Source organism: Belonocnema kinseyi, chromosome 6, assembly GCF_010883055.1.
Source record: "Belonocnema kinseyi isolate 2016_QV_RU_SX_M_011 chromosome 6, B_treatae_v1, whole genome shotgun sequence".
In the NCBI taxonomy this organism is placed as follows: Eukaryota; Metazoa; Arthropoda; class Insecta; order Hymenoptera; family Cynipidae; genus Belonocnema; species Belonocnema kinseyi.
Window position 1 is genome coordinate 147,180,152 of NC_046662.1, and position 27,816 is coordinate 147,207,967.

Here is a 27,816-nt window from a genome sequence, read left to right on the forward strand (position 1 = left end):
ACAACACCGTTAAATGTAATTAATTATATTAGCATAACATTTTTCAATTTATCTAAATCAGTTTTTAAATTAATAGATAACTTTTTTTTATTTTTACATATAAAGCATTTCCATGAATTCTTTCTTTCTCTCATTACTGTCACTATGCAAAATTTTATCATTCTCCCAATCAAACTCATGTGCAACATCCGCAAATTCCTTTGTATGTCTGGCATGAACACTCTTGTAACAGCGTCTTAAACTAACATCACTTATGTGTTCTTCTATCCTAGTATTAACAAGTCGTCCAGTCTGTACCACGTAATCCATCTTACAGTTCCTGCAAGTGATATTGTAGACAACACCATCTTTTCTAAAATTATCTAAAGAATCTTTGCAAAAGATTATCATTGAATCCGTTTCAACTGGTATACGGAAAATTGTATGAATTTTGAACTTTTTTAACAAAAGATCAATAGTTTTATAAATATGAGCAAGAAGTGGAAGAACAAACGTATTCAATAAACGATATTGCTTTAACTCTTTCTGATTATCTGCGGGCAAAATATTACTCTGTTTATTTTTGATTTGTTGAATTCTAATTGAAATATGTTTGTCAATTAAACTAATTTTTTTATTACTGCAATTTTGTTTTGAAAAGGATGAGCAGAAAAAAAATTTTAATTCTACCTGAATATAAACTTTGTCTATACCAATTGGTAATAATATCACCATCCCGACCCCTAATTAATTCTATGTCCAAAAAACTGTTTCTATTATCCTGCCATATATCATGAGTAAATTAAAGTTTTTTGATTAAAACTGTTAAAAGCATCAATGACCATCTGTAACTTTGTTGGAGGAACACATAATAAGGCATCGTCGACATATTTAAAAAGACAAAATCAAATATAATTTCGGGAAAGCAAAAACCTCCAAATCTCCAATAACTATTTCTGCTAAAATTGGAGAAATGACTTAACCTATGTGAGTGCCAGACTTCTTCTATGAAAACATCCATTCAATTTGATATAAGTTGAGTTCATGATAAAAACTATCCCTTCAATAAAATCTTTTTAACATAAGCGAGTACGAGTTTTAATTTTACCCCATCTATTTAAAATTGCCTGTTCAACTAATTCAAGTGGTATATTATGAAACATTGCAACAACATCCAAAGAAATTAGTACATAGTCATCCGGGACCGTTTTTTGAATAACTATTTTACTGAATTTCTAGCTATTTTTAATATTGTGTTTTGAAGCTGAAATAGAATCTTTGACAATAAAATTGAAATTTTGTTCTAAAAATTCAGTGAGGATAATAATAGTTAAAATAACTATTATTAAGTGATACCCATCTTTGTGAATCTTTTTCAAACTATAAAATCTGGCAAGAACTCTTAGTTAAAAGAGCTCTAGGCTTGTCCCATTTTTCAATTTACACAGGAAATTTGAATATTGTTAGTAATATTCTTTTTCTAAATAATTACCCACAAAAGTTAATTGAGAAACATATTTCAATAGGAATTCAACAAAGCAAAAATAAATAAAGTAATGTATTTCCCGCAGATAATCAGAAAGTATTAAAGGAATATAGTTCATTTAGTACTATTGTTCTTCCATTTTTTGGTCAAATTTCTAAGATTATTGAACTTAAGTTGAGAAACTTCCAAATTCATACTATTTGTCGTATACCACTAAAAATGAATTTAACGATAAATTTTTTCAACGATCCTTCAGATAATTAAAAAAAGGGTGGTGTTGTCTGCAAGATCATTTGCAGGATATGTAAGACGAATTACGCTGCAATTCGTTGATGTTGAACATAAGTTTGACTGGGATAATTTTGAAATTTTGCATAGTAAAAGTAATGAAAGAAAGGGAGAATTCATGGAAATGCTTTGTGTTAAAAAACAAAAAGACTAATCTATTAATTTTAAACCCGATTTAGATAAATTAAACAAAAGTTATGCTAATATGAATAATTACATATAACCATGTTGTTTCATAAATTTCGTTTTTCTTTCGCTTTGTCTATTACTGATGTGATTATGACAGATATTTCTTCGGGTTTACAACCAATTGACTCAGTGACCCTAATTCGATTCTCAGGTATCGATGAGAGACCACCGGTTATTCGTTTCTGCCAATTTTCTACCTGTTCACCTTTTCTTGCCTTGATAATAATAAAAAGACAAAAGAAGAAAAAAGAGGAAGGATATCCCAGATTCGCCGTTGAAGACAACTCGCTAAGGTGCTATTTAGCTTCAGGCACTGCTCTTTCGCCTCTGCTTAGAGGGTTTTTCTACAAGACTATTCGTGGTCAATTATCCGCTACTACTAATTAATTATTGTAACCATATTCTAAAGAATCTTTTGGTACGGAACCCGCTATTTCCAACGTAAGGACGCGTTCGGAAGTTCTGGAGGCAGATTTCACTAATAGAATTATTACGTCAACTGAGGAGGAAAACAACCCCGGGCTTGTCTGAGCATGGATATAAATAGGTTCTTATAAACTAACTATTTAGTGTTAATGCCAGGTTCCCATAACCGGGCTCTCCAATGTATGTGATAAACTCTTATCTGGTTATAATGATACAAGTAATGACTTAATGAGTTTACTGAGTTGGCACCCGAATTTCAATAAAACGGCTCCATAACTTTCACCGCCATCACGTGTTATGGTTCGTGAGCCGCTCGTTTACTTATTGACCCACTGTCCTATGCCTATTCGGATTTAATTATTTGATATGTCCGGCATTTTCAAATGAATATCGAGACATCTTTAAGCGTGTCGGATCAGATGTACTGAATCGGCGGACGAGTGAACATCTTTTTATCCCCTAAATTACCTGCAACCAGAGTTTCATAAGCTGACTAGAGTACTTCTGGTTCCTGATCCCACCGATTCACCAGTCTTAATGCCTCTTCATCATCCATAAGATCTTTAAAAACTTAGTTGCTCCGATATTTCTCTGCTTCTCCACCTCGAACATACGGAAAAGATAATCAAACACGTGGTCTGTTAACACCTCCCTATGAATATATGATTAGGATACGATTTGCGTAAGCGATAACTCTCGCGACCATTTTGAATTTAAGTTATTACGATCTCCAAGTCAACGCCATTTACGTCTTCCTGAAAGCACAATGAGATATTAAAGTCTGAATGCACCAGGACTCGTGATGTTGAAAGTGGCGTCTTCAATGTTTCAAATACCTTCTCTTACTCCTTAACTCAGGATAATCCTCTTTTCTTCTTGGTCTAACAAGCACTAGGCTCGTAGATTTTCGCGTAACCCTGTATGAACTTCCAGTACCAAGAGGTTGCCAATATCTCGCAAAGGACTATTACGCCATCTAAGTACCCAAAAACGTGTGAGCTTGTTTAAAGTGTAATAACAGTGTCAGTTAATCGCTCGAACGTTTTTGGGGGCTTTGTGAGAATTAAAGGCATACGCTAGTATTGGTCCAGACTTTTACCTAAATTTAAAAGGCGTTCACTGTTTCACTTTCCTCACTCAATAAGATCCTCTGATAGGCCTTCTAAAGGTTCTTTTTTTGGGGAAATGAGGTTAAAAAGGCTTATTTTTCTCGAAATGTTTAGAATACGTAAACATTTTCTTGAAAAAAACTCTGGATCGCAAGGTGCCTTGTAATTTTCATAAGAGGGCTTGATCCCGAGTAAGTATAGTGAATCGTGAGCCAAAATAAACAGCGGCGAGTAATCGTATCTATGCACATGCACACACTCTTGCCGTCAATATGTCACACGACGATTTGCCTAAACGTACCTTAATTTCTTTTACAAGAAACAAAGCGACACTGTTCTTTAAGTATATAATAATTGGCCTGTCGAAATCACTGCCAGACACTGTTGCATTTACAAGTCCCCTCTTCTAACAAGTCTTAATTTAAAAAAATGAGGCCTCTGAAGATCCATCTGAACAGATCATGTTTCATAGTAAATCTATAAATCACTACAAAATTAGGCATTTACTGGCACATTGTGGAATTCATAATAATTTTATCAAGAAACATTCTACGGAACTTTCCAAATTGCCCCATTTGTTTTTTTAATAAGAGAAGTGTGCAGCAATTCAATTTTTTTTCATTTTTACGATTAAGAACCAGTTTTTAGGCCGAAACTGGATGCCTGATTTTAATATTGCTAGAAGTTAAGGAATTTATTTGAAATTTGTTACAGTTAAACGCGTGTCATTCGCCCAGTGCCAGCAATTAGATAAAATGTTTTAATTTCCAATACTCCAAACCATTTTTCCGGACAGTGCCGGTGAAAAGTTTCAATTGGCCAGCTCTTGACAAAATAACTTATATTTGAATATAAAGAAAGCAGATTATTAATTCTGAGCCACAAATTTAGAAAAATATTTTATTTTCTCAGATTTAAACAAATTTTGTGGGACTAACTAAAATAAATTGCAATGCTACTGGGATTTATGACCTTTATTTTTCGGGACTACTCCGGGTAACAAATTTTCATGCAAAATTTCTCGGCCCTAACTTAATGAAGATCGGCACGAACACACAATAAAGCTCATCCCAATACTCACGACACGTTCCTCATCACGGCAAAAACTTTGGAACCTTCGAGCATAACGTTCCAACAAGTTTCCCTTTTACGACGAATTTACAATAAAAATGACAATAATAATAAACCAATAAATAAATCTAATTTCTTTATTATAATTAGGTGAACAACCATTTTCTACCATTTTAACTTTACTGGCCAATCTCTCTTAAAAAAAAAACTTAAAGATTCCAGGATGCATTGAAATAAAGAAAAAGTATCGATTGACAATTTTTAAAATATTTCTATGAAAGAAAATAATATAGCAAGTATATTATATTATATAAGTATATTATTTTATGTAAAATAATACGTTTATCTCAAATAAATTCATGTAACGAAATCGCTCATCTGACATTCGCATAGCTCTCTTACGAACACTTGGGGTGTCTCCTGAATTCTGTGAATATTTGTTTCGTTTATTTTATTCCTAGAAATAATAGTACAATATCTTTTCCCCAGAAACAGATTCAAGCAGCCAATAGCCTTTACTGCATACTGAAACTAATATTGAACATTCAATCGTTCAATTCACATGAGGACATATGGGTAGATTTGGAATCGGCAATTGGATTCCAACTGCAATCAGAAATTGAAATCGTAAGCATACATTTTATATCCAAGATTTTTTAAGTATTTAATTCTTGGTTTTTTTATAAACACTTTTTCTCCCCCTTCTACCTACTTTAAAATAAAGATTGCTAGAAGTAATTCGTACAACTCCCTACTACGCGAGTTTCCTTTAATATTGTCATGAATATGAAATTAACTTGTCATTTTCCATGCATACTTTAATATCGAAGCCATGCTGTTTAATGTACTCATTTTAATTCCGCTACTCAGTTATGACCACGTAAACAATCTTAGCTTTTTACAATTTGAAATCTCTTCTTATTGCGTATTTGCAGACAGATTCGATGGTCACTTTAAATTTGTGCCTCTGACGAAATTGATACACAGAGTGCAAAACTCATGTTTAAGATTCGCAATCGGAATTAACAAAGACCCTATTTTTCTAACCGTTACTGAATTCAATAGCTTTAAATGGATTATTCAAAGAAATTTTGTCTTGGTATACTCGAGATTTGATTATACTACACGATCAGCTGATTCGTGTACGTGTAGCTATGATGGGAGTTCACTTAAAATAATTTGAAAATGTCTTACAAAATATGTGACATGACAAAATATGTGACTGTAAGTATATAGCACATACGTGCGCTTCTGGGTTAACTCACTTTGAGAATGTCTGGCTAAAAACTGATTTTCATACACCAGTGAGGCGACACGCTGTAGTGCCTTAAACTTTACACATTGATCAAGCTAGGCGACTCGATATCGTAACATGAATTTGTGACTTAAAAATCTCTGATAAATCTGGCATTATGAAAATCATTTAAAAACAAATACACAATGTGAGAACTCCGTGAAGAGAATAAAGCATTCTAAGTTATATTTACATCAGTAATAGAGAAAAGTGTAAGGTGTTGACACCTTGGGTACTGTGACACGCGAGGATCAACGTTCTCATATCAAAATCCTAACTGTGCGTGGGAAAAATCAAACAGCCATTCATAGTGCTCTGCCTAAGGTTTGTGATGATCAAGCAGTAGATAGAAGTGCAGTTCCTCGTTGGGCTTTGCGTTTAAGTTACGGACGTAAAAGCCTAAGGGCTGAACAACATGTTAAACTCTTCAAAGAATTTATTGAGGACGACCGCAGAGACTACAGCCCAGACGTGAGTCCATCAGACCTTGGCAAGTTGCCCAAGCTCAAGGAACGTATGCGTGGACAGAGATTTTCATCACTGGAGGAGCTTTCTGTAGCCGATACCTAGCTCATGCGACAGTTAAATTAAGGCGGTAATTGTACTATAATGAATAATCTTCCCAAGCGTTGGCATCCCGTCATTCAGAAGCATGGAGACTACACAGAAGGGCTATAGTTACATATCGCCTAATACATTCAGTAAGTGTTTGAGAAACTATTGTATAGTTCTTTTGAAATGACCCCTGCATTATAGGGCTATATGTTAAATTTTAATTAGCCTGATCAAATTGACTGTAGGTAAAAACAAATTAATAGAAGAAGTCAATCGTGGAAAGAAGGAGGGTGAATTCGATCACATCTTCCGCCGTTATTCAAGGCTGTTTTTTATTCCACCGTCTACGGAATGGGCTGATGATAAAGACGATTAGTTTAACAGAATATTCCGGGTACAATCGTTGCAACTCCCTTATCAGCTCTCTATACCTCTCATTCTTTTCATTTTCTTTGGCTATGGTGTTTTCGTTAGCTGATGCCGAAAATTCGATAACGAGCATGGTTCGCTTCTCGAAGTTAAGAAGAATAATGTCTGGCCTCGAGTGTGCAACAGAAACACTTGTCGAGAATATAAAGTTCTAGTATATGAGGCACTTCCCATTCTCGACAATTGACTCGATTTCCCTACGGGCATTTAGAGGAGTGATGTTAAGGTTAATGCCGTAATAGTGACCGAGATGGTAATAAAGCATTCTTAGTGCCGCACTGTGCTTTTGGATGTATGTCGTTCCCGCATGAGATGGACAACTAGATAGTATGTGAGCTAAATGCTCGGAGTCTTCATGGCACGCCCTGCAGCTAACATCGGGAATGTCTCGGCTCAAAATGTGGTGACGGTATGTTAAGGTGGAAATGACACTGTCTTGGCATGCCCAAATGAAACTCATCGTACCAGACTTCAATCTCCAATTCAATCTCCACATTTCTGTGGCAGATACCGTGCATCCATTTATCGAGGAGCTGTTCACGAAAGTTTTTCTCTTGCGCTTTCTTAATCCAGGCTTTCAGGAGTGAGTACTCGAGATAGATAAGATTTGATGCATTTTGTTCACCCCTCATACTAAAGTTACGTCCGAGTGTTTGAGCAGCCTTCTCCGCTGCTTTGTACAGAAACGCTCCTTTGCCCACTTCTTCGTGATTCCTGACCATTTTAAGAAGAGGGTCTCTTCCATTTGCGATTCTATGTGCTTTACCCAGAATAATCTTGTTGTGAAAACATTCGAGACTCAATATTCCGCGACCACCTTGACATCGTGCGATGTACAGTCGCGGAACGGAAGACTTAAGGTGCATGCTTTTGTTAATTTGCATAACCTTTCTTGTCCGGATATCAAGGGATCTGAGCTCGTTCTTCGTACATGGAACTACTTCAAATGAATAGAGTACTACCGGGACGGCAAGCATGTCCGTTGTAGATACTTTGTTCCTCGCCCACAGTTCGGAAAACCAAATTTTCCGGATGAGACGTTTGTATCTGCTTCGCAGAGTATCCTTTATAGATGTCGCATCCTGAATGCGGCTCTATGGCACGCCCAGGTATGCATAAGTCTCTCCAGTGCAAAAGTTTCGTGTAGCGCTTCTATCAACGAGCTCAGGATGTTCAGGGATGCCATTAAGTTTTTCTTGCTTCAAATAAACCGTGGCGCATTTGTCTACCCCAAATTCCATTCCAATTTCCTTAGCATGTCGTTCGACAATCTCGAGAGCTAGATGTAGTTGCTCTTTAATTATAGCATAGATCTTAAGATCGTCCATTTAAAATACATGAGAGACCTTGTACTTTCGACCTGCAGGTTTGCCGCACAAGTACCCGTCGGAATGGCAAAGTGCTAGAGATAGTGGCAATACTGTAAGGCAAGAGAGGAGTGGGCTCATGGTGTCGCCCTGAAAGACGCCTTTCTGAAAGGTGACGAAAGCTTTCCGGTAATGAATCCAGGCCATCGACAGGACACGCTGGTAGAATGCTGCATCTTTGCAGACACATCTATCGATGAGCAGGTTCTCCCGACATCCCGCTACGCCATTCTTTGAGCCTCGTTGTTCATACATTTCTTGCAAAACAGGTTCAAATGCCCGAACAATCCTATCATTTAGGGTAGCTGTGAATATCTTATACAGTGTGTTTAGACAAGTTATTAGCCTCTAATTCTTCGGGTCAGCTAAATTGCCTATTTTCAGCAGGATTATTGTGCGCCCTTTCACGAACCACTCCGGAATCAGCTCTTGCGACTTCAAATATGAGGTGGAAATACGGGCCATATGCTGATGGGTTGCAGGCAACTTCTTTCATCAGAAGGTTTTGATACAATCTGGTCCCGGTGGGGAATAGTTCATCATTCCTCTTAATACTTTTTTCACCTCCTAGGTAGTGATGGGTGGGCATTCTTGATCAGGTGTTATTAGGGCATCATACTTCAACCTCCTCAAGTTCGGGTGGGTGGTCGACAGTAACTAGAGGGTCTTGGAAGAGTCGAGATGGGTCAGAGAGAAACTGTTGATTTTCTCTGACCCATCTCTCCCTCCGCTCTAGACTTCTCTTAGCGTCAAATTGTATCCGTATTCTCTGAAGAATATGCTGCCTGATGGTCAGCAGCTTTGACTTGTTAAGTGTGTGATAACGGGTCCAGAGTTTGCGCGCGAACTTTCGATCCTTGGCGGTAAAATTCCTGCCAGATGTGATGTAGTTAATCAAACACTGAATGTGTGACGCGTACTGCCTTGCCCAACCTATCTTGATGGTAAGTATATGCATTCGTCTTTTGGTCTTATGATTAACCGTTGGTTTTGTTTTACGGGTCGCATCGCCGAAGCTCTCGCTGCATTATACAGATAATAATTGATAGACCTGAGGTCTAATTCTTTGGAGAAATGTCCACGAAGCTCGTCATCTATTTCAGGCAGATCTTTAGGATTGAGAGAAACCTTGGTGTTGATGGTTCTCCGGGTCATAAATCATCGCTCTTCCTCTATTGGTTGCCTGCCCGCAGTTGGTCTTAGAGAGGTCGCGTGGTATCCCAGGGTCACCGTTCTAGACACCTCATCCCGGTCCCATTCAACTTTCGGCACGGTTTCCACACCTCCGCTTGGGGGTTAATTCCTTCGGGACCACCTCTGGATAATTGTCCGCGACTGCCTATTTATTTGTGTAACCTCATTCAGCAGAAACCTTTGGTACAGTGACCCTCTATCCGTAACCAGAGGACGCGTTCGGTGGCTTTGTCATAGGCTCTTCGGTCGACCTGCAGGTCGAAAGTACAAGGTCTCTCATGTATTTTACATGGACGATCTTAAGATCTACGCTATAAACAAAGAGCAACTGCATCTAGCTCTCGGGATTGTCGAACGATATACTAAGGAAATTGGAATGGAATTTGGGGTAGACAAATGTGCCAAGGTTTATTTGAAGCGAGGAAAACGTAATGGCATCCCTGAACATCCTGAGCTCGTTGATAGAAGCGCTATACGAAGCCTTTGCACCGGCGAGACTTGTATATACCTGGGCGTGCCACAGAGCCGCATTCAGGATGCGACATCTATAAAGGATACTCTGCGAACCAGATACAAACGTCTCATCCGGCAAATTTGGTCTTCCGAACTATGGGCGAGGAACAAAGTATCTGCAACGAACATGCTTGCCGTCCCGGTAGTACTCTATTCATTTGAAGTAGTTCCATGTACGAAGAACGAACCCAGATTCCTTGATATCGGGACAAGAAAGGTTATGCACATGAACAAAAGCATGCATCTTAAGTCTTCCGTTCCACGACTGTACATCGCACGCCGTCAAAGTGGTCGCGGAATATTGAGTCTTGAATGTCTTCACAACGGGCTTATTCTGGGTACAGAACATAGAGTCGCAAATGGAAGAAACCCTCTTCTTAAAATGGTCAGGAATCACGAAGAAGTGGGCAAAGGAGTGTTTCTGGACGAAGCAGCGGAGGAGGCTGCTGAAACACTCGGACTTAACTTCAGTATTAGGGGTGAGCAAACTGCAACAAATCTTATCTATCTTGAGTACTCACTCATGAAAGCCCGGATTAAAAAAGCAAAAGAGAAAAATTTTCGTGAACAGCTCCTCGATAAATGGATGCACGGTATCTTCCACAGAAATATGGAGGATCAGTCAATGTCGTGTGAGCTAACATTTGCTTTCCTTAAATCGCCCGGATTAGAGTCCGGTAAGGAGAGTTTCATTTTGGCATGCCAAGACGGTATCATTTCCACCTTAACATTCCGTCAGCACATTTTGAGCCAAGGCATTCCCGATGATAGCTGCAGGGCGTGCCATGCACACCCCGAGCATTTAGCTCACATACTATCTAGTTGTCCATTTCATGCGGGAACATCCGACATCCAAAAGCACAGTGCGGCACTAAGAGTGCTTTATTACCATCTCTGTCACTCTTGCGGCATTAACCTTAATATCACTCCTCTAAATGCCCGTAGGGAAATCGAGTCAATTGTCGAGAATGGGAAGTGCCGCATATACTGGAACTTTATATTCTCGACAAGTGTTTCTGTTGCACACTCGAGGCCAGACATTATTCTTCTTAACTTCGAGAAGCGAACCATGCTCGTTATCGAATTTTCGGCACCAGCTAACATAAACACCATAGTCAAGGAGAATGAAAAGAAAGAGTGGTATAGAGACCTTATAAGGGAGTTGCAACGATTGTACCCGGAATATTCTGTTAAACTAATCGTCCTTATCATCAGCCCATTCCGTAGATGGTGGAATAAAAAGCGGACCTGAATAACGGCGGAAGATGTGATCGAATTCACCTCCTTCTTTCCACGATTGACTGCATCTATTCATTTGTTTTTATCTACAGTCAATTAGATCAAGCTAATTAAAATTTAGCATAAAGCACTATAATTAGGGGGTCATTTCAAAAGAACTATACAATAGTTTCTTAAACACTTACTGAATATATTAGGCGATATGTAACTATAGTTCTTCTATGTAGCCTCCATGCTTCTGAATGACGGGATCCCAACGTTTGGAAAGATTACTGATTCCAGTACAATTACCGCTTTAATTTAACTGTCACATGCGCTAGGTATCGGCTAGAGAAATCTTCTCCAGTGATAAAAATCTCTGTCCACACAAACGTTCCTTAAGCTTGGGCAACTTGTCATGGAGTTGCTAATTTTGAAGTTGAAACCTGGCCGCGGGTCTTTTGTCAGCTGACAGGTAATACAACTCGTAATTAGCATGAAAGGGATAAGAGAAATCTCAGAGCAAAAGAGAATTTTTAGAGACAGAACATAAAAATGAAAAGTGCTAACCATATTTATTCCAAACAAGCCAGACGGCGATAAATACCAATGAACCTTTAGGAATGGACGGGTCTCGTACAGTCTAAACAACTCCTAGCTCTTATAGAACACATGCGGTTACAATGACTAACTATGCGTGAAAGTCAAGTGTCAAGGGTGGAAAAACTAATCGCAAGCATGGAAGATCATCCACCTACCTGGAGCCCGGCGAGCCAGTGCCGCCTTATCTTTGTATTTCGTTTATCGAACGTCTATTTAGGCTACTGGAAATTTTCTCGAATTCGGATTTATGGTGAAAAGCGTTGCCATCACCAAGCCAAGAACTTAACTGAAAGTTTTCAGTGTGCTCTTTCCCGTTTCCTTTCCTTCCTCCAAGCCCTTAGAATCTTAGTGTCGCAGCAGTTTATTTGTGCCATGGAACGGAAGAGATTTACTTTGCTGTATCTGCCAATGCTCTTCTCCGTACTCCCTCTATTTGCTGATATGGACTAGCCACCTGGCTGCTAAGAGTGCCATTGGTCGATAGAAAATGACCGTTGTGTCGGTTGTATCTGGTCCATGGGTACTGTAACTTGCATTGGAAATTCGTGCGCGGTTGTCCATAAATGGCCGCCGGTGTCTGGTTACCATGGCAACGGTCTAGTGCTGCCTCTCGCATCTAAGAACGGAGTCGCTGCCTCACGAGTTCACCTTCTTTCTCTTCTTGAGTTCCGCAACGAATTTTCTGACTATCAACACCCGCTGTAGTCTCCCAAGGCATTTTCAAGTTATCAGTTCCTCGCTTCTTGCTTTTTCTTGACGATTCCTTTTCCAGGTTAGTACGGACTTCCAGGGATTTGATAATGGACTATGTTTATCTTGAATTTAAGGTAATGATTTACGTTTACATTACTACTTAAGCTTCATCTTATCCTAGACTCGGATCTTGGTTACACGAAAAAATTCACTAGTTTCGCTCGTTTTCCTTTGTTGGAGTCACCGAATGCGCCCTTGGGTTGCGGATAGTAAGTCTCTGTAGCAAGGATTTCTGGTGAATATGGTTACAATAATCAAAAAGCAGTCGCAGCCGATTTTCTAGGGATGACCCGATGTAAGTTACCCTGAAGTGGAGGCCTAAATACCATGCCGAAAGCAGAATGAAACCTGTTTGAGTTGTCTCAAACGGTGACCCTATGATACCGGGCGACCTTATAGCAAAGTTATAATCAGATCACAATGACACGACCCTGCGAACCCAGGGCTAGCAGTAGGGAGAACACCACTTCCTAGTCCTAATACCCAAAACCTGGAGACCGAGAAACCAGTGTTGTACTCACCGCACGTTTTCTCGGTCGACCTTTTGAACGATCCGCTAGGATGAGTCTTCAACCCCTTCTATGATCTGTAGTCGACGCTTTCGTACTCACTGGAAATCGCCAGAACCATTCTCCCGTTAACGAAGTCCAACGAAACCTGCTTTCGGGGATGACCGACGAGAATAAACATTGAAAGTGGGCCAGCGGTTCCTATGTACCAACCAATTGTAAGTTGGTTTAAATAAACCCCTTTTTGTTTTATATCGTCTCCCATTATTGACTCTAACCGCTTCGAAACGCTCCAAATCCGTTCCATCTCCCTAATTTGCGAGGTCCTTCGCAAATTTTGTGCCCTTCAGAAAACCCACAATTCCCAAAATTTTCCTAAGTCAAGAATGGAAGTCTATAATACGATGAAAACTAACATTTTAAATTGAATACATGTGTCCTATATAAAAAGAAAAATTAGAAGCAAAATTTTGGTGACGAATGTTCTCAAATATGAAAAATGGTTTGAGAAAATTATGTTGAGATAGATTTCATGCCAAAAATGTTTATTGATTTTTAGAAAAATTGCGGGTTAAAATAATTGGTATACTTCGCGTGTTCGCAAGGTCTGCCACTTTTAATAAAATAATAAACTACTGTGAGAAAAAACGATTTATCTGTACTCCTTGTAGCAGGATTGGATAAGTTAGGGGTTCAAATAAACGAAGTAAATTAAAAATTACAGTTTTTTAAAGATAGCCGAAAACGGAAAGGGATTTCGGAAAGATAAAAATAGATAATTTCAATTAAGATTTTCAAACGAGAATAATAAAATTTTTTAATTTAAGCTTTAAAAATAATAATATTTATCAAAATAATTCTGGTTTCCTAAGAAATCTACGATTTAATAATAATAATAATAATAAAAGCCTCGGTGGCTCAGTTGGTTAGACACTTGGACTTTAACTCAGAGGTCCGGGGTTCGATCCCTGAGCCGGTACCTCTGGAAATTTTTCAATGTACCTTTACCGAGGTTCTGGTGGTTCGGAACCCACCTTAAGCTGTAGGTCCCCCCATCGTGTACTTAACTGCAACCCAGTCCGTCAATGATGGGGTAAAAACCAGGCTTTGTCCAATATGTCTGGGCAGACTGCTCACATCAGATCACTTGATTGCATTTATAAAAATGCGTCCGTGACTGTTGATATATACCGGGACAGCCCCGTGCAAAATAATCAAATTAAAACCAACTCTAACCAAAAATGCCTTTGACATATTGGGCAGTAGAAGCCTTTGAGAACATTTCGGCACAGAAATGTTTTTTTTTTACCATAATGATAATAAAAATTTCAGAAGTCAGAACCCAGCTAGCCAATTATTAAATACAATTTGTCAGCTGTTAGAAAACACCCAGATACATCAAAATAAAAGCAATGTGGAAATACCAGCCCTTTTATATAACGCGGAAGAAAGTAATAATAAGTCAGAAGACACGAAAGAGAATAAAAATCAGAATAAAAAATCCAAAAATTCCAATCATAAAAGTAGTACAGATAATAAAAAAGATGAAATAAATCCATGTTCACAGGATTTAATGGATCCAAATTTAGGAAATCAAAATTCAAATTATAATTCGCAAAAATAATTCGTAAAAAATACCATTTTCGACGTGATTGTTGGTACAGTATAGATCAGGGAAACGCAAACGGTGGTTATTAAAGACAAATAATAATTAACGAAACCAAAAACCGTCAGAACTACTCGATATAGACACAGACAAATCGGACAAAACAAGATTTCGCCTTTAATAGATTTTGAAGATCATAAATCAGGTGATACACTAGATTCGAACCGGCCAGCACTGCAGTCTACACAGAATGTACAGGGAAATGCTGCCCTACACCCTTAAGCCAGCAAGGCGAGCGATGTAACACAGACACGAGCCACCGTGGGTTTTAGTAGATTAGATACGCAGGTTACTCAAAATAGAGAAGGAGAAAGGATAAAAATAACGATAGAAACCAAATAAACACGAATATGCATACGAAAAATAAAGATAGGAAATTAGAGAATTTAAAGGAACCTTGGCATGCGATAAAGAGAAAAATGATTCTAAACTAAAGACGGTTATCGAGAAAACAGAGAAAAAAGTGACTTGATAGCAAAACAATTATTCACCATTAGAAAAAGTAATTGTTATCATTTTAGGACTACTGCGTTAATAAACTAAAAAAGATTTATACCCAATTCGGTTAACGTGGGAAATATTGGATACATTAAGGTCAGGTGAAATGTATGTCAAAAATAGATCTTCATTAAGCATATCATCAGATATCATTGGACAAAGAATCTAAACCGATCGCAGCATTCATAGTCCCAGACAAGGCAATCTATTAGTTCAAGAGGTTTTCATTTGGACTTACAAATGCTCCTACTACATTCCAGCGCCTGATGGACCAAATAATTACACCAGAGTTAAAACCTCACGTATTTTGCTACCTTGATAACATAATCATAGTCTCGCCAAGTTTTGAGGAAAATTTCAAATATTTAGAAATGGTTTTAAATAGAATCGAAAATGCAGGTTTAACGATGGGAGTAGATCAATGCGAATTTGGTTGTTATGAAATAAAATATTTAGGATTTAAAGTCAATGAAAAAGGTTTACATGTGGATCAGGATAAAATTGAACCCGTTTTAAATTTCCTAAGACCAAAAACGGTCAATAAATTACAAAAATTAATAGGAATGGAATCATGGTACAGAAAGTTTATTTCAAATTTTGCAGAAATTATAGAATCACTACAAAAACTATTTAAAGGCAAGTAAAGTGGGAATGGATTGGCAAAGAGGAACAGGCATTTACGACTATTAAACACTTACTAACAACAGCATTCATTTCAGCCTGCCCTGATATTGTAAGTCCATTTCAACTTGAAACCGATGCTAGTAATATTTGATTAGGAGCTGTTTCAACACACACAATAAAGTGAGAAAATTATGTAATAGCTTTTGCAAGTAGAGGCCTGAATGAAGCAGAACGTAAGTATTCTGCTTCAAAAGTTTGAATCATGTCCTAGATGCGTTATGAATGTCGAATAAAAATTAAATAAAAGCTTCTAGCATTTCAGGCAGCGTAATAGAAATGAAAGAAAAAGATTTGAAAGAAGTTGAGGTTAATTGGCATCACACTAAAAGGATGCATGTTAAAAATAAGCCGGAAGAAAATCACAATTGAACAATACGCGATAATCAATTATATTTTGATAGACCCGATCCTTTAAAATCAAGATTAAATTTGGATAGAAATGCGTGGAAATTAACAATACCGAAAGAGGACAGTAGTAGCATCAGACATCAGTGGTCCTTTGCCAGTGACAAAGTCGAGAAATCAATATATTTTAGTATTTTTCGATATGTTTACTAAATAGGTAGATATAATACCATTTAGAAATAAATTAGCAAAGTGCGACGATGATCGTGGGGGCTAAAGCGTAGGCTTTGGACCCACTCCGTCGGCTTGCGGGTTCGATTCCCGCCTCGCACTCTGGAAGAGCCTCGGCGGCCCATGCGGTAAACACTAGCCTAGCAAGGGATTTGTTCACCTTCGGAGAGTCGTGGGACCGGTACCTCTAGAGAAAAAGGTTTTCTCTAAGTACTTAAAGCTGTTGCTCTTGGTGGTTCGGAACCCACTTTAAACTGTAGGTCCCCCTTTCACCACCAAGTAAGTGTGTATGGGTTGTGTAAAGGAATAAAGAAAAAGTTGCAAGAAAAATGTAAACCCTTAGGGGACACATTAGAAGCTTCCATTCCAACTTTCCATTCCAAATAAATTAGCATTAACGATTCAAGGAGAATTTCATAAACGTATAATTTAAAAACAGGGAATTCCTAGAATTTTAGTTACAGATAATGGCGCGGAAGCTTTATTTTAAATGAGAGATTTAAGAGGCAACCTACCACAGGAACTTCACGAGAAGCCCACGCTTTGCAGTCGAATTAAAATTTGAATTTTTTAGATATAGGAATACTATTTTCTCATTATAAAATACAAAATGAAAAAGTATTGATAGGTATACAAAATTGATAATTGATTTTTTCCGCATTAGTTTCCTCTCTCCGTGGAAGGTCACAATAAAGGATTTTCTTTACTTAAAAGTTTTGGTCAATGATATGGTGCTTAACGGGTACAAAAAATACATCTAGTGTAGTTAATCGGGTCCTCATAAATTGAACCTCGTCTAGGGCAAGTTCTCTGTCTTTGATTGTTCAATATTCAGTTTGAATAAAGTATATATGAATTCAAATCTGATTTTAAAATATTTTATGAAGATTCCAGTAACGGGGAGTTTAACTCACCGGGAAATCGGAATTTCATTCAGCGACCGGAATTTTTCATCAGATTGTATGAAAATCAGCACTAACAGTATTTTGATATTTTAATACGCTCAGTTTGTTTAAACACGAAAAAAAGGGAAAAAGCTTTATAGTATTTATTTTTAAATTTTTTAATCAAAGAGAAAAACATTAACGTTGAAAGATAAAAATACCAAAACTGCTATTATGATTTCAAGCAGGTGATTTTTAAAATATATCGGTTATGCTGAATTCGAAAAAAAATTAATTTTTCAAATAATTATTATACTTTTGACTTTGATATTGAATTTTTTTAAGAACGGTAATTATAACTACATACGGATTTAAAAAGGAAGTATAGTGAAGCATAATTCTTACTTGGACGGTGAATTTTCTAGAAAAGTGAAAATTTAAAGTGACAGCAGGAACCTTTTGCGAGTAATTAAAAACAAATTATAATTTTCATTCAGAAAAAGAAAATTTTTAAGATAATGATAATTTAGAGTTAGTTCAGGAAATTTCTCGAGCCCTGTCGGCGTTGCTTAACCAAACGGGGCTTTCAGAGGACCACAGTCCCGAGCAGCCGACGCTTTGTGAGAGTATATGAAGGGTCCCGGAGCATGAGGACTTAAGTACCTTTCGTAAATAATTTTATTGGCTTCAACTCAATGTTTTGACCTGCCCCGAGTTTTTGTAGAAGATGACGGTCCAGTTTGATTGAGAAATAGGTAAAATTCATGTTTGACATTTCCTTTATAAAGTTATTACATATCTTTGCATTTTATTATGAAAATTAAATAGAGCTCAGTCATAGCTGTAAAGTACTTTCTTTTCTGGTACTATTAAAAAATCACAAAATTAAGCAGCTTATTCTGTGTAGCATCCGCCGTCAAAATTAGCATTTTTTTGACATATTGTACGTTAGACATGAGCCTCTCTCACGCTCATTCGAACAAAAATCATCATCCAGATGTGGGACAAGACATTTTCTAAAAGAATTAAAATTTTAACTTGATGAAAAGAAGAAAAAGAACTGATTCTGATTTTGAAACGGGAATTTTTGAACATAACTATAATTTTGATGTTTAACATAAATTCGTTTAAAAGATTTTTAATTTTGACTTGAAACAGAAAAATTTTTGAAAGACGTATTATGCCCAGACCGAGAAAATAAAAAGTTGACAGGAGCCCTGCTAAAATTGCCAGATAGAACCCTGATAAGACACGCATAGAGGTGGCACTCCATCCGAGTCTATCATGAATGAACTATGGTGTTTGTACCCGGGTTGAATCCTGGTCTGTCCGTGACTTTCACGGGACGCTAGGAAGGATATTTATCCATTTCTTTTCTGGTCCTACCCGGGATATGTTCGGTATACAATTTTTTATCCAGGCCAATCCGGAACCTATGTAGGGCATTGCAAATTTTATCCAAGGATTAGACGGTTCTTATCGGGATGTAATAGGCACACAATTTTGCATCCTGAGCCTACCTGAGACCATTGCCAAAATCTGAATGATTTATTACTTACATGTTTATTATAACTGGAAAATACTTTAATTTTGTTTAGATTTCCCAGCGTGAGAACATCTAATGATTCTAGTTTTAATAATATTATTCAGTCAAAGTCTGGAACTAATAACAAAAGCAGCTACCACAAATAATTTATTTGAAAATTCAAGTTCAAAAAATTCTTCCAGATGAAAAATACTTGAACCTAAAAAACTAGAACTTAAAAATCCCCTATATTTAACATGATATAATATTGGATATACGAAAAAGTGGACTGATTCTTCAGCGTTTTAATCGAAAGTTAACCCAAAAATCATAAAACTACATTTTTAGGTATTATTCTTAGTTTTCGGCCTTCTTTTTAAATAAAAATAATCACAAATGGACAATTTAAATATTATTCATGGCTTGTTAAACAATTTCAAATCGTTTAAATAAATAAGACTTATTTAAGCAATAATTTTTTTCTTAAAAGTATTTAAAAAATTGTATTTTCTGAATTAAATGTAATAATTAATTAATGTAGGTATATTTTAGGCCTAAAAAAAAGATTCAATTTGGTAGTTTTTGGCCTTTAGTCTTGCGAATTTATAAGGTGTGGTGAAAATAAGAGAGTCCTTATTTAATTAAAATGGCAATGCATTTTGCAAACGATATCCTGGCCTCATCAGGACTGTAATGAGTTTGGACAAAAAATGATAGATATTTTATGACATTCTTAACCATATCAAAGTGTACATTGAAAGGAAAGATTACAAGTAGAACTTACTATACTGACATTTGAAAGTTTAACTTACTTATTTTTGAAATTATTTGAATTTTGTATACAAGTGGATATATATCCATCGTCAAAAGCTTAGAAATTTGAGACCTATATTACGATAAAATAAAAATAAACTGTATCTTAAATTCAAAGAACTTCATAACTAAAGTCTGAACTTATAACTGATAACTGAACTTCCTTAACTGAAGTCGTTAAACGAAAATAAGTTCCAAAATGTAAAAGTTTCACAAGAAAAGTAAAAAAATATTGTTGCACACTTTTTAAAGTTAAAATAATTTAAATTTGTTAATAATTATTTAAATTCTTCAAGGATTTTTTGCAAGACCACATGCTTGTGGTCTGCTCCAAACATATTTATGTTAGAAACTGAAGTAATTGAAAAATTTCATAATTCGCTTAAATTTCTACAAAGTTTCAATAATGCCATAGTATATTACACTGAGCTTTTTAAGTCTCGGATCTAAAATTAACAGTAACTTTAGTTTTCACAATATTATTCATTTCTAAAATATTTCTATTATAAGAATTGTTTTCTAAACCTACAATTTTTACATTTTCAGAGTTATAATCGAATTTGTGATTAAAGTTAGTAGCATGTCCACATAAAGCTGTGCTAGTTTATTTTGTATTTTTCAGTTTTTCGATGTTCCAAGATTCTTGTCTTAAAAGCACGTTTAGTCTGTACAATATAAGTCATCTGACAATACGTACAATTGATTTTATAAATAAGATTAGTTTTTTCAAATTTAGGTATTGGGTCTTTGATAGATGTTGAAAGGTTTTCAGAAAATTAATTTTAATTGTAAAGATAAGAGATATATTTAATTTTTTACATATTCTTATCATTGGTAGATAAAGATCTTTTTTTATAGGTAACGTAATCGATTTTGAGTAATCAATGATGTTGTCTTTATTGCGCGTATTAGCTAAAGAGTTTTCTAAATTTACTAAATGTTGAAGTCTTTTTTTAATATTGCTTATGATAAAGTGATGCGTGTAGTTATTATTGATCAAGATTTCATAGATGATGTTCGTATCTTTAGCATGAAAACGAGCTTCTGAAAGTTTTATTGCTCTATCACAAAGAGAGAAAGTAATTTCTTTCTTGTGATTAATATGATGATTTAAAAGATAATTTAAAGTCCTTCCAGAATACACTACTTTGTGATACCAATCTGCTTCAATATATTCTTTCTCGAATATGTAATTGGTAAATCTAGAAAGTTAACTTCTCTATTGACAGGTTGTTCAAGCGTAAATTATAAAGTTCAACCTTTGTTATTAAATTCGCTGAAAATTGGTTGTACTTGAGTTTTCGGTAAACACTGTGACATTTCATAAATTCTCCTTTATTTATTTAATTTAATTTGTTTAGAGACTTGCATTTTAATTATTTTTTATTTGGGTTCTTTTAGAAGGTGTCGTTGATAGGTTCCCCGGATACAACGTATATCAAAATAATAGATATTATCCAACATAACAAAAATAAAAATTAAAGATTCAAAGAAACTCATAAGTCCGATACTAAAGATCTCTAGAAGCTTGATGCTTTCTTTGTACGGTATCTAAAAAAAGATGATGGTGATTAAAAAATTTACAATTCCTAGTAAGGGGAAAAACTTTTGATTTTTTTGGCAAAGCTCAGTGTGACAATCATTGCGATTGCCAGAAAAATCGTTGCTCCAAGCCTTCTGTACTTCTATTCATTTTAAATTAAAGTTTAACTAAATATTTAATTTAATTAATATTTAAAAAGTTTAACCAGTTCAGCACCATGGCTTCATACATTTTTTATATTCCCATAAAATAGTTATAGCACATTGCACTAGGTTAAGTTAAAAAGGGAAAAGTGTTTAAAAGGCTACCTAGCTACAAAAATATACAAAGTTGGGAAAAACAGGAGATCACCTAATATACACTATTTTACAAGCAACAATGGGGGCGAACCAACAATGTGAAAAGAAAGATAAGTTTGAATTAAAATAGCTCGGTAATAGTTTGTGTCTAAGTCTTTAATATGCTAAGTGACGGGCGAACCAATCACAGAGAAAACTATCAATTTGATTACAAACTACCTAGCTACCTCATTTCTCTAAAATAATATTAAAATTATAAAATTAAACTGCACATTATAGGCCCAAGTCACCAAATTTTTACACATCCTTACTTTCGATGCGAAGTTTGCTCTCCTTTGGAACGTGCAAAAGACGACCTCGTCAGTACGAGCATTGCGACCGGAGTGTCGAAACCAGCCAGACTCGTTTCTCGGTGGACTGGCTCTCCGTTCCAGTTAAGTGCGCTATGCCGTGATTTACTAGCCGTACCCACTCAGATTGATAGGAGGGGGTCTTTCTGCTGCTCGTTAACTGCAACGTTCTTCGCGCGGACTGATTTTCTTATGGATATTCTGACTCCTACGATGCTAGCATTTTCGTTTACTATTAACAGGCTAGCGTAATCACAGTAGAGACATTGTATTGCTAACGTATATGCTACAATACCCCTCCAAATGAATGAATTCTTTGCTAGGTCAAAAATTAATTCATAACAAAAAATAAAGAGAAAAACATGTTGATAAGTTTTAAAAAAAATTATGTTGTGGCGTGAAGCCATGTGGTGTGCTACAGTACCCCCCCCCCCCCCCCCCCCCCCCCCCCCCCCCACACCAAATGAATGAATTTTTGGCATTGTTAAAGTTCATTTATTATTAGGCTGAGAAATAAATTGTTTTTAAGTTTATGTTTAGAGAAAAGAAATATATATATATATGTATATTTATCTTTGTTGTCTTTGGATAGTGTAACACGTCGGAGCTTACAAAATTTAATACTATCCTTCGATTATTTCAGAAATTTATGGATTGTAATGCGCTCGTTGAATATTGTTGAGTTATTATTTATGGATTGGTATAATTTATTGAAAAGGAACCCTGTTTCTTCCTCAGGCAACTTAATGCATACACCGTTGTATATGGAAATTCCTAAGTTGTGCAAGCCTTATTTCTTTTTCTTTTTTTTTTTAAGGAGTTTGGACAAAGGTACCTTAAAATTTGTATTGGAATTTAGAATGGTTTTTTATGCGGACCTAATGTCTTAAAAATTGTCAATAATCGTTTAGGGGGATCTTCGTCTATTTGTGCGCATACGTCCCTTTTCGCAGTCCTCGAAATCCGTCTGTGAACCTTTTCAGTTAAGTATCATGCACGGAGTAATAATAAGGAGATTGATCATACTGTACAAAGCGTCTCGAGTTTTGACTGCGGTAACTGTACATTTATTGACAGACTTACGCGTTTAAACCCAATACTCCAAGGAAGGGGACCTGCTTACTGTGATTTGCTATCTCCTTTTCTCCCGCAAGAAATGTGCGAGTGAGTGCCGTGTCGAATGATAACTTAATACTGAGGTTATGTTCCTGTAAATATTGTCAATTGAGTTTGTCAATATAAGTGCTTATTTAATTCTGTGTTTTGTACAGAATTAGGTTGACAAATTGTGACCTCGAAAGTATGGGTAAGTAATACAGATTTAATTGTAATCATTAAATAATATAAAATGTGCAGATTGAATAATATGATCGTATAGTATTAGGTAATATGTTGTTGTGGTTGTCTAACACTGGGACTTTCATGCACACTTCTCGCGGGAGAAAATGAGGCAGCAAATCAGAGTGCGCATGTCTCCTTTCTTGTGAGCATTGGGTTTAAACGCAATAAATGTACAGTTACCGGTAGTCAGAACGTATGTACGGAGATCGGTCTCATTATTAATCCGCGGTATCACTATTTTACTCGCGTACAGATTGGAGGTGGAAGCCATATCAACAGAAGGCAACTATTAAACAAAAGTTAAAAAACAACAAATTTTTAATTACATTTATGACAAATCTAACGCTCGGACGGACGTACCTTTACCGATGCATGCCATATATATATATATATATGAGGCTCATTTCTTTTAACATTTGTAAATATATCTATTCTCTTTCATCTTTTTATTACTCTGTTTATATGTATACCCTCTTTTGCAAGTTCTTAATTTCTTATAAACTACCGTTGTTACCTAAAATCGCTTACAATCTAGTGGATACGTGAGTGTACACGATTATTCTAAAGTGCTTACATTTAAAGTATTGTTTACAACAATACAGAGTTTCAGAGTCCTGCTTCGAAATTGTCATAAGCACAGGATTTATTCTCTCTACTGATGTAGAGTTGCAGGTCTTTCTTGCGGTAGTTCCCTTATGGACTTTTGAGATGGGATCATGGAGAATAAATACTCTGCGTTTTGATACCAATCTGTGTCTAGAAAGTTAATTTTTTAATTGACAGCTTGTTGAAGCGTGTATTTTGAAGCTCCACCTTTGTTACTAAATTCGTTCAAAATTTTTTGTACTTGAGTTTTTGGTAAGTATACCAAAGTGTGGTCTACTTAACGAAAATAAAATAAGATTTTAGAAATTTTACAGTTCTTATCGGTAGATTTTCTTTTTGTAATTTAATTACACCATAAAATAGAAGTGACAAACAGTAGTATACCTATGCCACGCCGAGAACACTACCAGGTGGTTCCAGCTTCCACCCACAGGAGACGCCACCAGTCTGTTCCCAGCAATCGATAACTGCTCGGTCAGTAATGTAGATTTCTGTCGCTGTTTACCACCTATTTAGTTCAGGACGTGACCGACAGATGGTGCCACTGTTTTCCCCTGTATGTAATTCAAGCTGTGATTAGCAGATGGCGATTTTGGGAGGGGGCAGAGATTCCCCAGAGTTCTCGAAGCTTCTGGAAAGATCTAGACGATTCTCAAAGCTTCTAGAAAGTTCGGTATCGTATATGTAATACTCGCATATATTGCCAGCACTACCACCACCACCACCACCACCAACTCTGTAGAATCTGCGACCCAGGTAAAATGGTAATCTAAGGCCAAAGTTTCTGGAAGCCTTGAGAAACTCCCCACCTCCGCCCCTAGCCTAACTGCATACATGGTAGAATAGTGGCGCCATCTGTCGGCCACACCTTGAACTACATACATGGTAAAACAGTAGCGCAATCTATCGGCCACATCTTGAACTACATACATGGTAAAGCAGTGGCGCCATCTGTCGGCCACATCCTGAACTAAATAGATGGTGAAACCGTGACAGTGATCTACCTTACCGATCGAACAGTTACCGACTGCTGTGAACTGACTGCTGACACCATCTGTCGGTGGCAGCTGGAACAACATAGTAGCATTCACGGAGTGACGAAAGTATACTACTACAAACTATTAGTATATTTAAGAAAATTATGAAGTTTCTTATCTATTATTGAGCTGTCTCATTATTCTTTAACTATGGTGATTGAGTTCCTGTTGAATTTCTTTAGTAGGGTTTTTAATAACCTTATAAGTTTTTTCATCATTTAGGATATGTAACATTTTTTTATTATACCTATTCATCCTGTTCAATAATAACTGTGGTATTACCCTTACCTGAAGGAGGTATAAAAAGATTTGAATTGTTTTTTATAAAAATATTGGTTTCTTTATAGATATTTTTACAATATTACTTCCACAAGCTTGAACTTTTGGTAAGTTATAATCCTTTCAACTGATTAAAAGTTGACAAGACGAAGTTTGGGTAATTTCATTTTCTAAAATTCTAATATCTTCTAATATCTTCGGTGAGATTTGAGCCACTTCCGGGCATAGGATTTTAAATTTTTTTTCTTCTTTTTCTTGGTCTAGACAGTAGTTTTGAAAATCCGACAGTTAAATATGTCGCATTTGATTATTTCTATTCGAAAATGGACCGTATATGTGCATTGACAAAATTTCTGGCAACGTTTGAACAGATTTGACCCACGTCCGGACATACAATCTTTGCTTTTCTTTTTTCTTTTTATTCCTTCAGAAAATAGCTTTGAAAACCTGATATTTAAAAATGTCACATTAGATTATTTCTATTCTAAAATGGACCGTATATGTGCATTGACATGATTTCAGGGCAACGTTTAGTCAGATTTGACTCACGTCCGGATATACGATCTTTGCTTTTCTTTTTACATTTCATTCCTTTAGAAAATAGCTTTGAAAATCTGATATTTAAATATGTCACATTTGATTGTTTCTGTTTTAAAATGGACCGTATATGTGCATTGACATGATTTCAGGGCAATGTTTGGTCAGATTTGTCCCACGTCCGGATATACGATTTTTGTTTTTCTTTTTTCTTTTCATTCCTTTAGATAACTAAGTAAGTCTAAGACCCACAATCTCACCATTTTAAAGATCTAAGACCATACACAGTTCTGAAGGTTATCTAGATTTTCACCGCAACAATAGACTCAAATCGGAAACTAAATTCAGAGTTTATTTTGATAACCGCGGACACGAATTAAGCACGCAAGAAAACCCCAGAAACAGTTGCGAAACGGGGTTGGAATCCCGTCCGGAACACTACCCGGCCTCCGTAAATCCAACCATTTTGTGAAAATATTGCTTGGTTCATCTTCGGAAGAGGACATTTCAACTATTCAAACGACAGAGCCAGAGTAACTCTTAGTTATTCGGGAGTGCGCCCCGGCCTAAGGTAACATTTATCTACCAAGACTTTTAGGGAAATGTGTGGACGTCTAACATTGTACGTAACTAACACGCATATTCGTAATTTAGGGTTACAATAGCACTCCGGTAAGAGAAAATTGATACAAAGAGAATTAATTCTCTACACGTAGGGAAGGATCCCGCATTCGCTTGTGACTGCTCTCGGACGTCCGTACGATGGTGCCCTCCAGTTCTAGGGAGAAGAAGCTCCCAAATTTGAATTCTCTCCTCGATGTTCGGTATAATTTTCTCCTCCCTCTTGCTACAACTTAGTTTTCGTAGATGGATAAATCTCCGGAAGGCATCATGAAAGAGAAGAGATAAGGAGTAAATAAAAAGTGTTATAAAAATTGCTGTATGTATTTCCTGGTGATACCTTCGGACATGAACCTTGCTCTGCCACATTGCGCGGGTTCATAAAAAATCCCAGTTTAATTTAGGAAGTCAAGTTCTTTTAGTGACGGGTAATATCTAACACGTCACAACTCCCCTGTCCTTAAATGGAAATTGCAGGTTGTTTGAAAACTTGATACTTAGATCAGGCATGTAATTTCCGAAGATACTGACCCGGTTTCAACCACGGGTCTTCCAACACCACCAAAATACCCTTGTGCAAGCATTGTAAAGAAAAAGCAGGACGATCACACACACATAATGAAAATCAGGTTAACGGTTTCTACCGGTTTCTACCGGTTACGGAAAACGTAAGAGTAAAAGAAATAAAAATGAGCAAGAATAACAATTTAAAACACATATAACTGTTCATTTATCCACAAAAAAAATTTAGAAGGTTAGCTTCTCAAAGACACAATCCAGGTTTCTGCGTCTCAGGATTCCACTGAAACTGATGTACAGTAGCTAATAACTTCTACATTACAGCACCATCATTCGGGTTATTCTCAAGTGGGACGTCCGGGGAAAAATAACCAAGTACGGGCTTCAGGAAACAGAATCGTTTAATCTTTTATTAGCTGGGATGTTATACATGAAATTATTGGTTCTCTAAAAATTCTGTACAAATTAAGCCTAATCAGTATGAAGATTATTTATTATACAAACAAATAACATAGGGCGTTTACACGTTGTAATTAAATCGAAAGAACAACAGCCACAATATAAGATAGTGAAAATAAGTCCAGTGACATTGATCAGGAGGCGACCAAATAGTATGGCAAACTCAGCTGGCTGCACGTAAACTTTCGTTAATCGAAAAAAATAACCAGAAAGTTATAGGGGTTTTGTGGGAAAACGAAGGAAAAGGAAGCAAAAAAGAGAAATCTACTAGAAAAAGGAGCATTACCAACTATTCGCCAGAGGAACCACCTCTCTGACGCGCGTTTCTGTGGCCTTGCTCCATCGCGGCCCTTTCGTGGGCCTTTATTTGATTAGGCTGGACTACTAGGCAGTCTGATAAGTACCTGAAAATTCTAAGAGATGGCCCAAAAGAGGTCACTACACCAGAAAATGTCGAAAAAATCCATGATATGATTTTGAATAATCCCAAAGTAAAATTGAGAGAGGTAGCTAATGCTGTAGGAATATCATTGGAACGTGTGGGCAATATCGTGCATTCAGTTTTGGGCATGAAGAAGCTCTGCGCGCGATGGGTG

General features: G+C 36.5%; 1 protein-coding gene across 1 annotated transcript in view; it reads left to right on the plus strand.

The window, feature by feature from the left end:
• The window catches only part of LOC117174117 (protein PTHB1), a 989,848-nt gene that overhangs the window by 932,796 nt on the left and 29,236 nt on the right, over positions 1-27,816 (plus strand). The window contains exon 14 of the mRNA XM_033362889.1: positions 5,038-5,175. Within this exon, the coding sequence (XP_033218780.1) occupies positions 5,038-5,175 (138 nt within the window). The remainder of the gene's footprint in view (positions 1-5,037; positions 5,176-27,816) is intronic.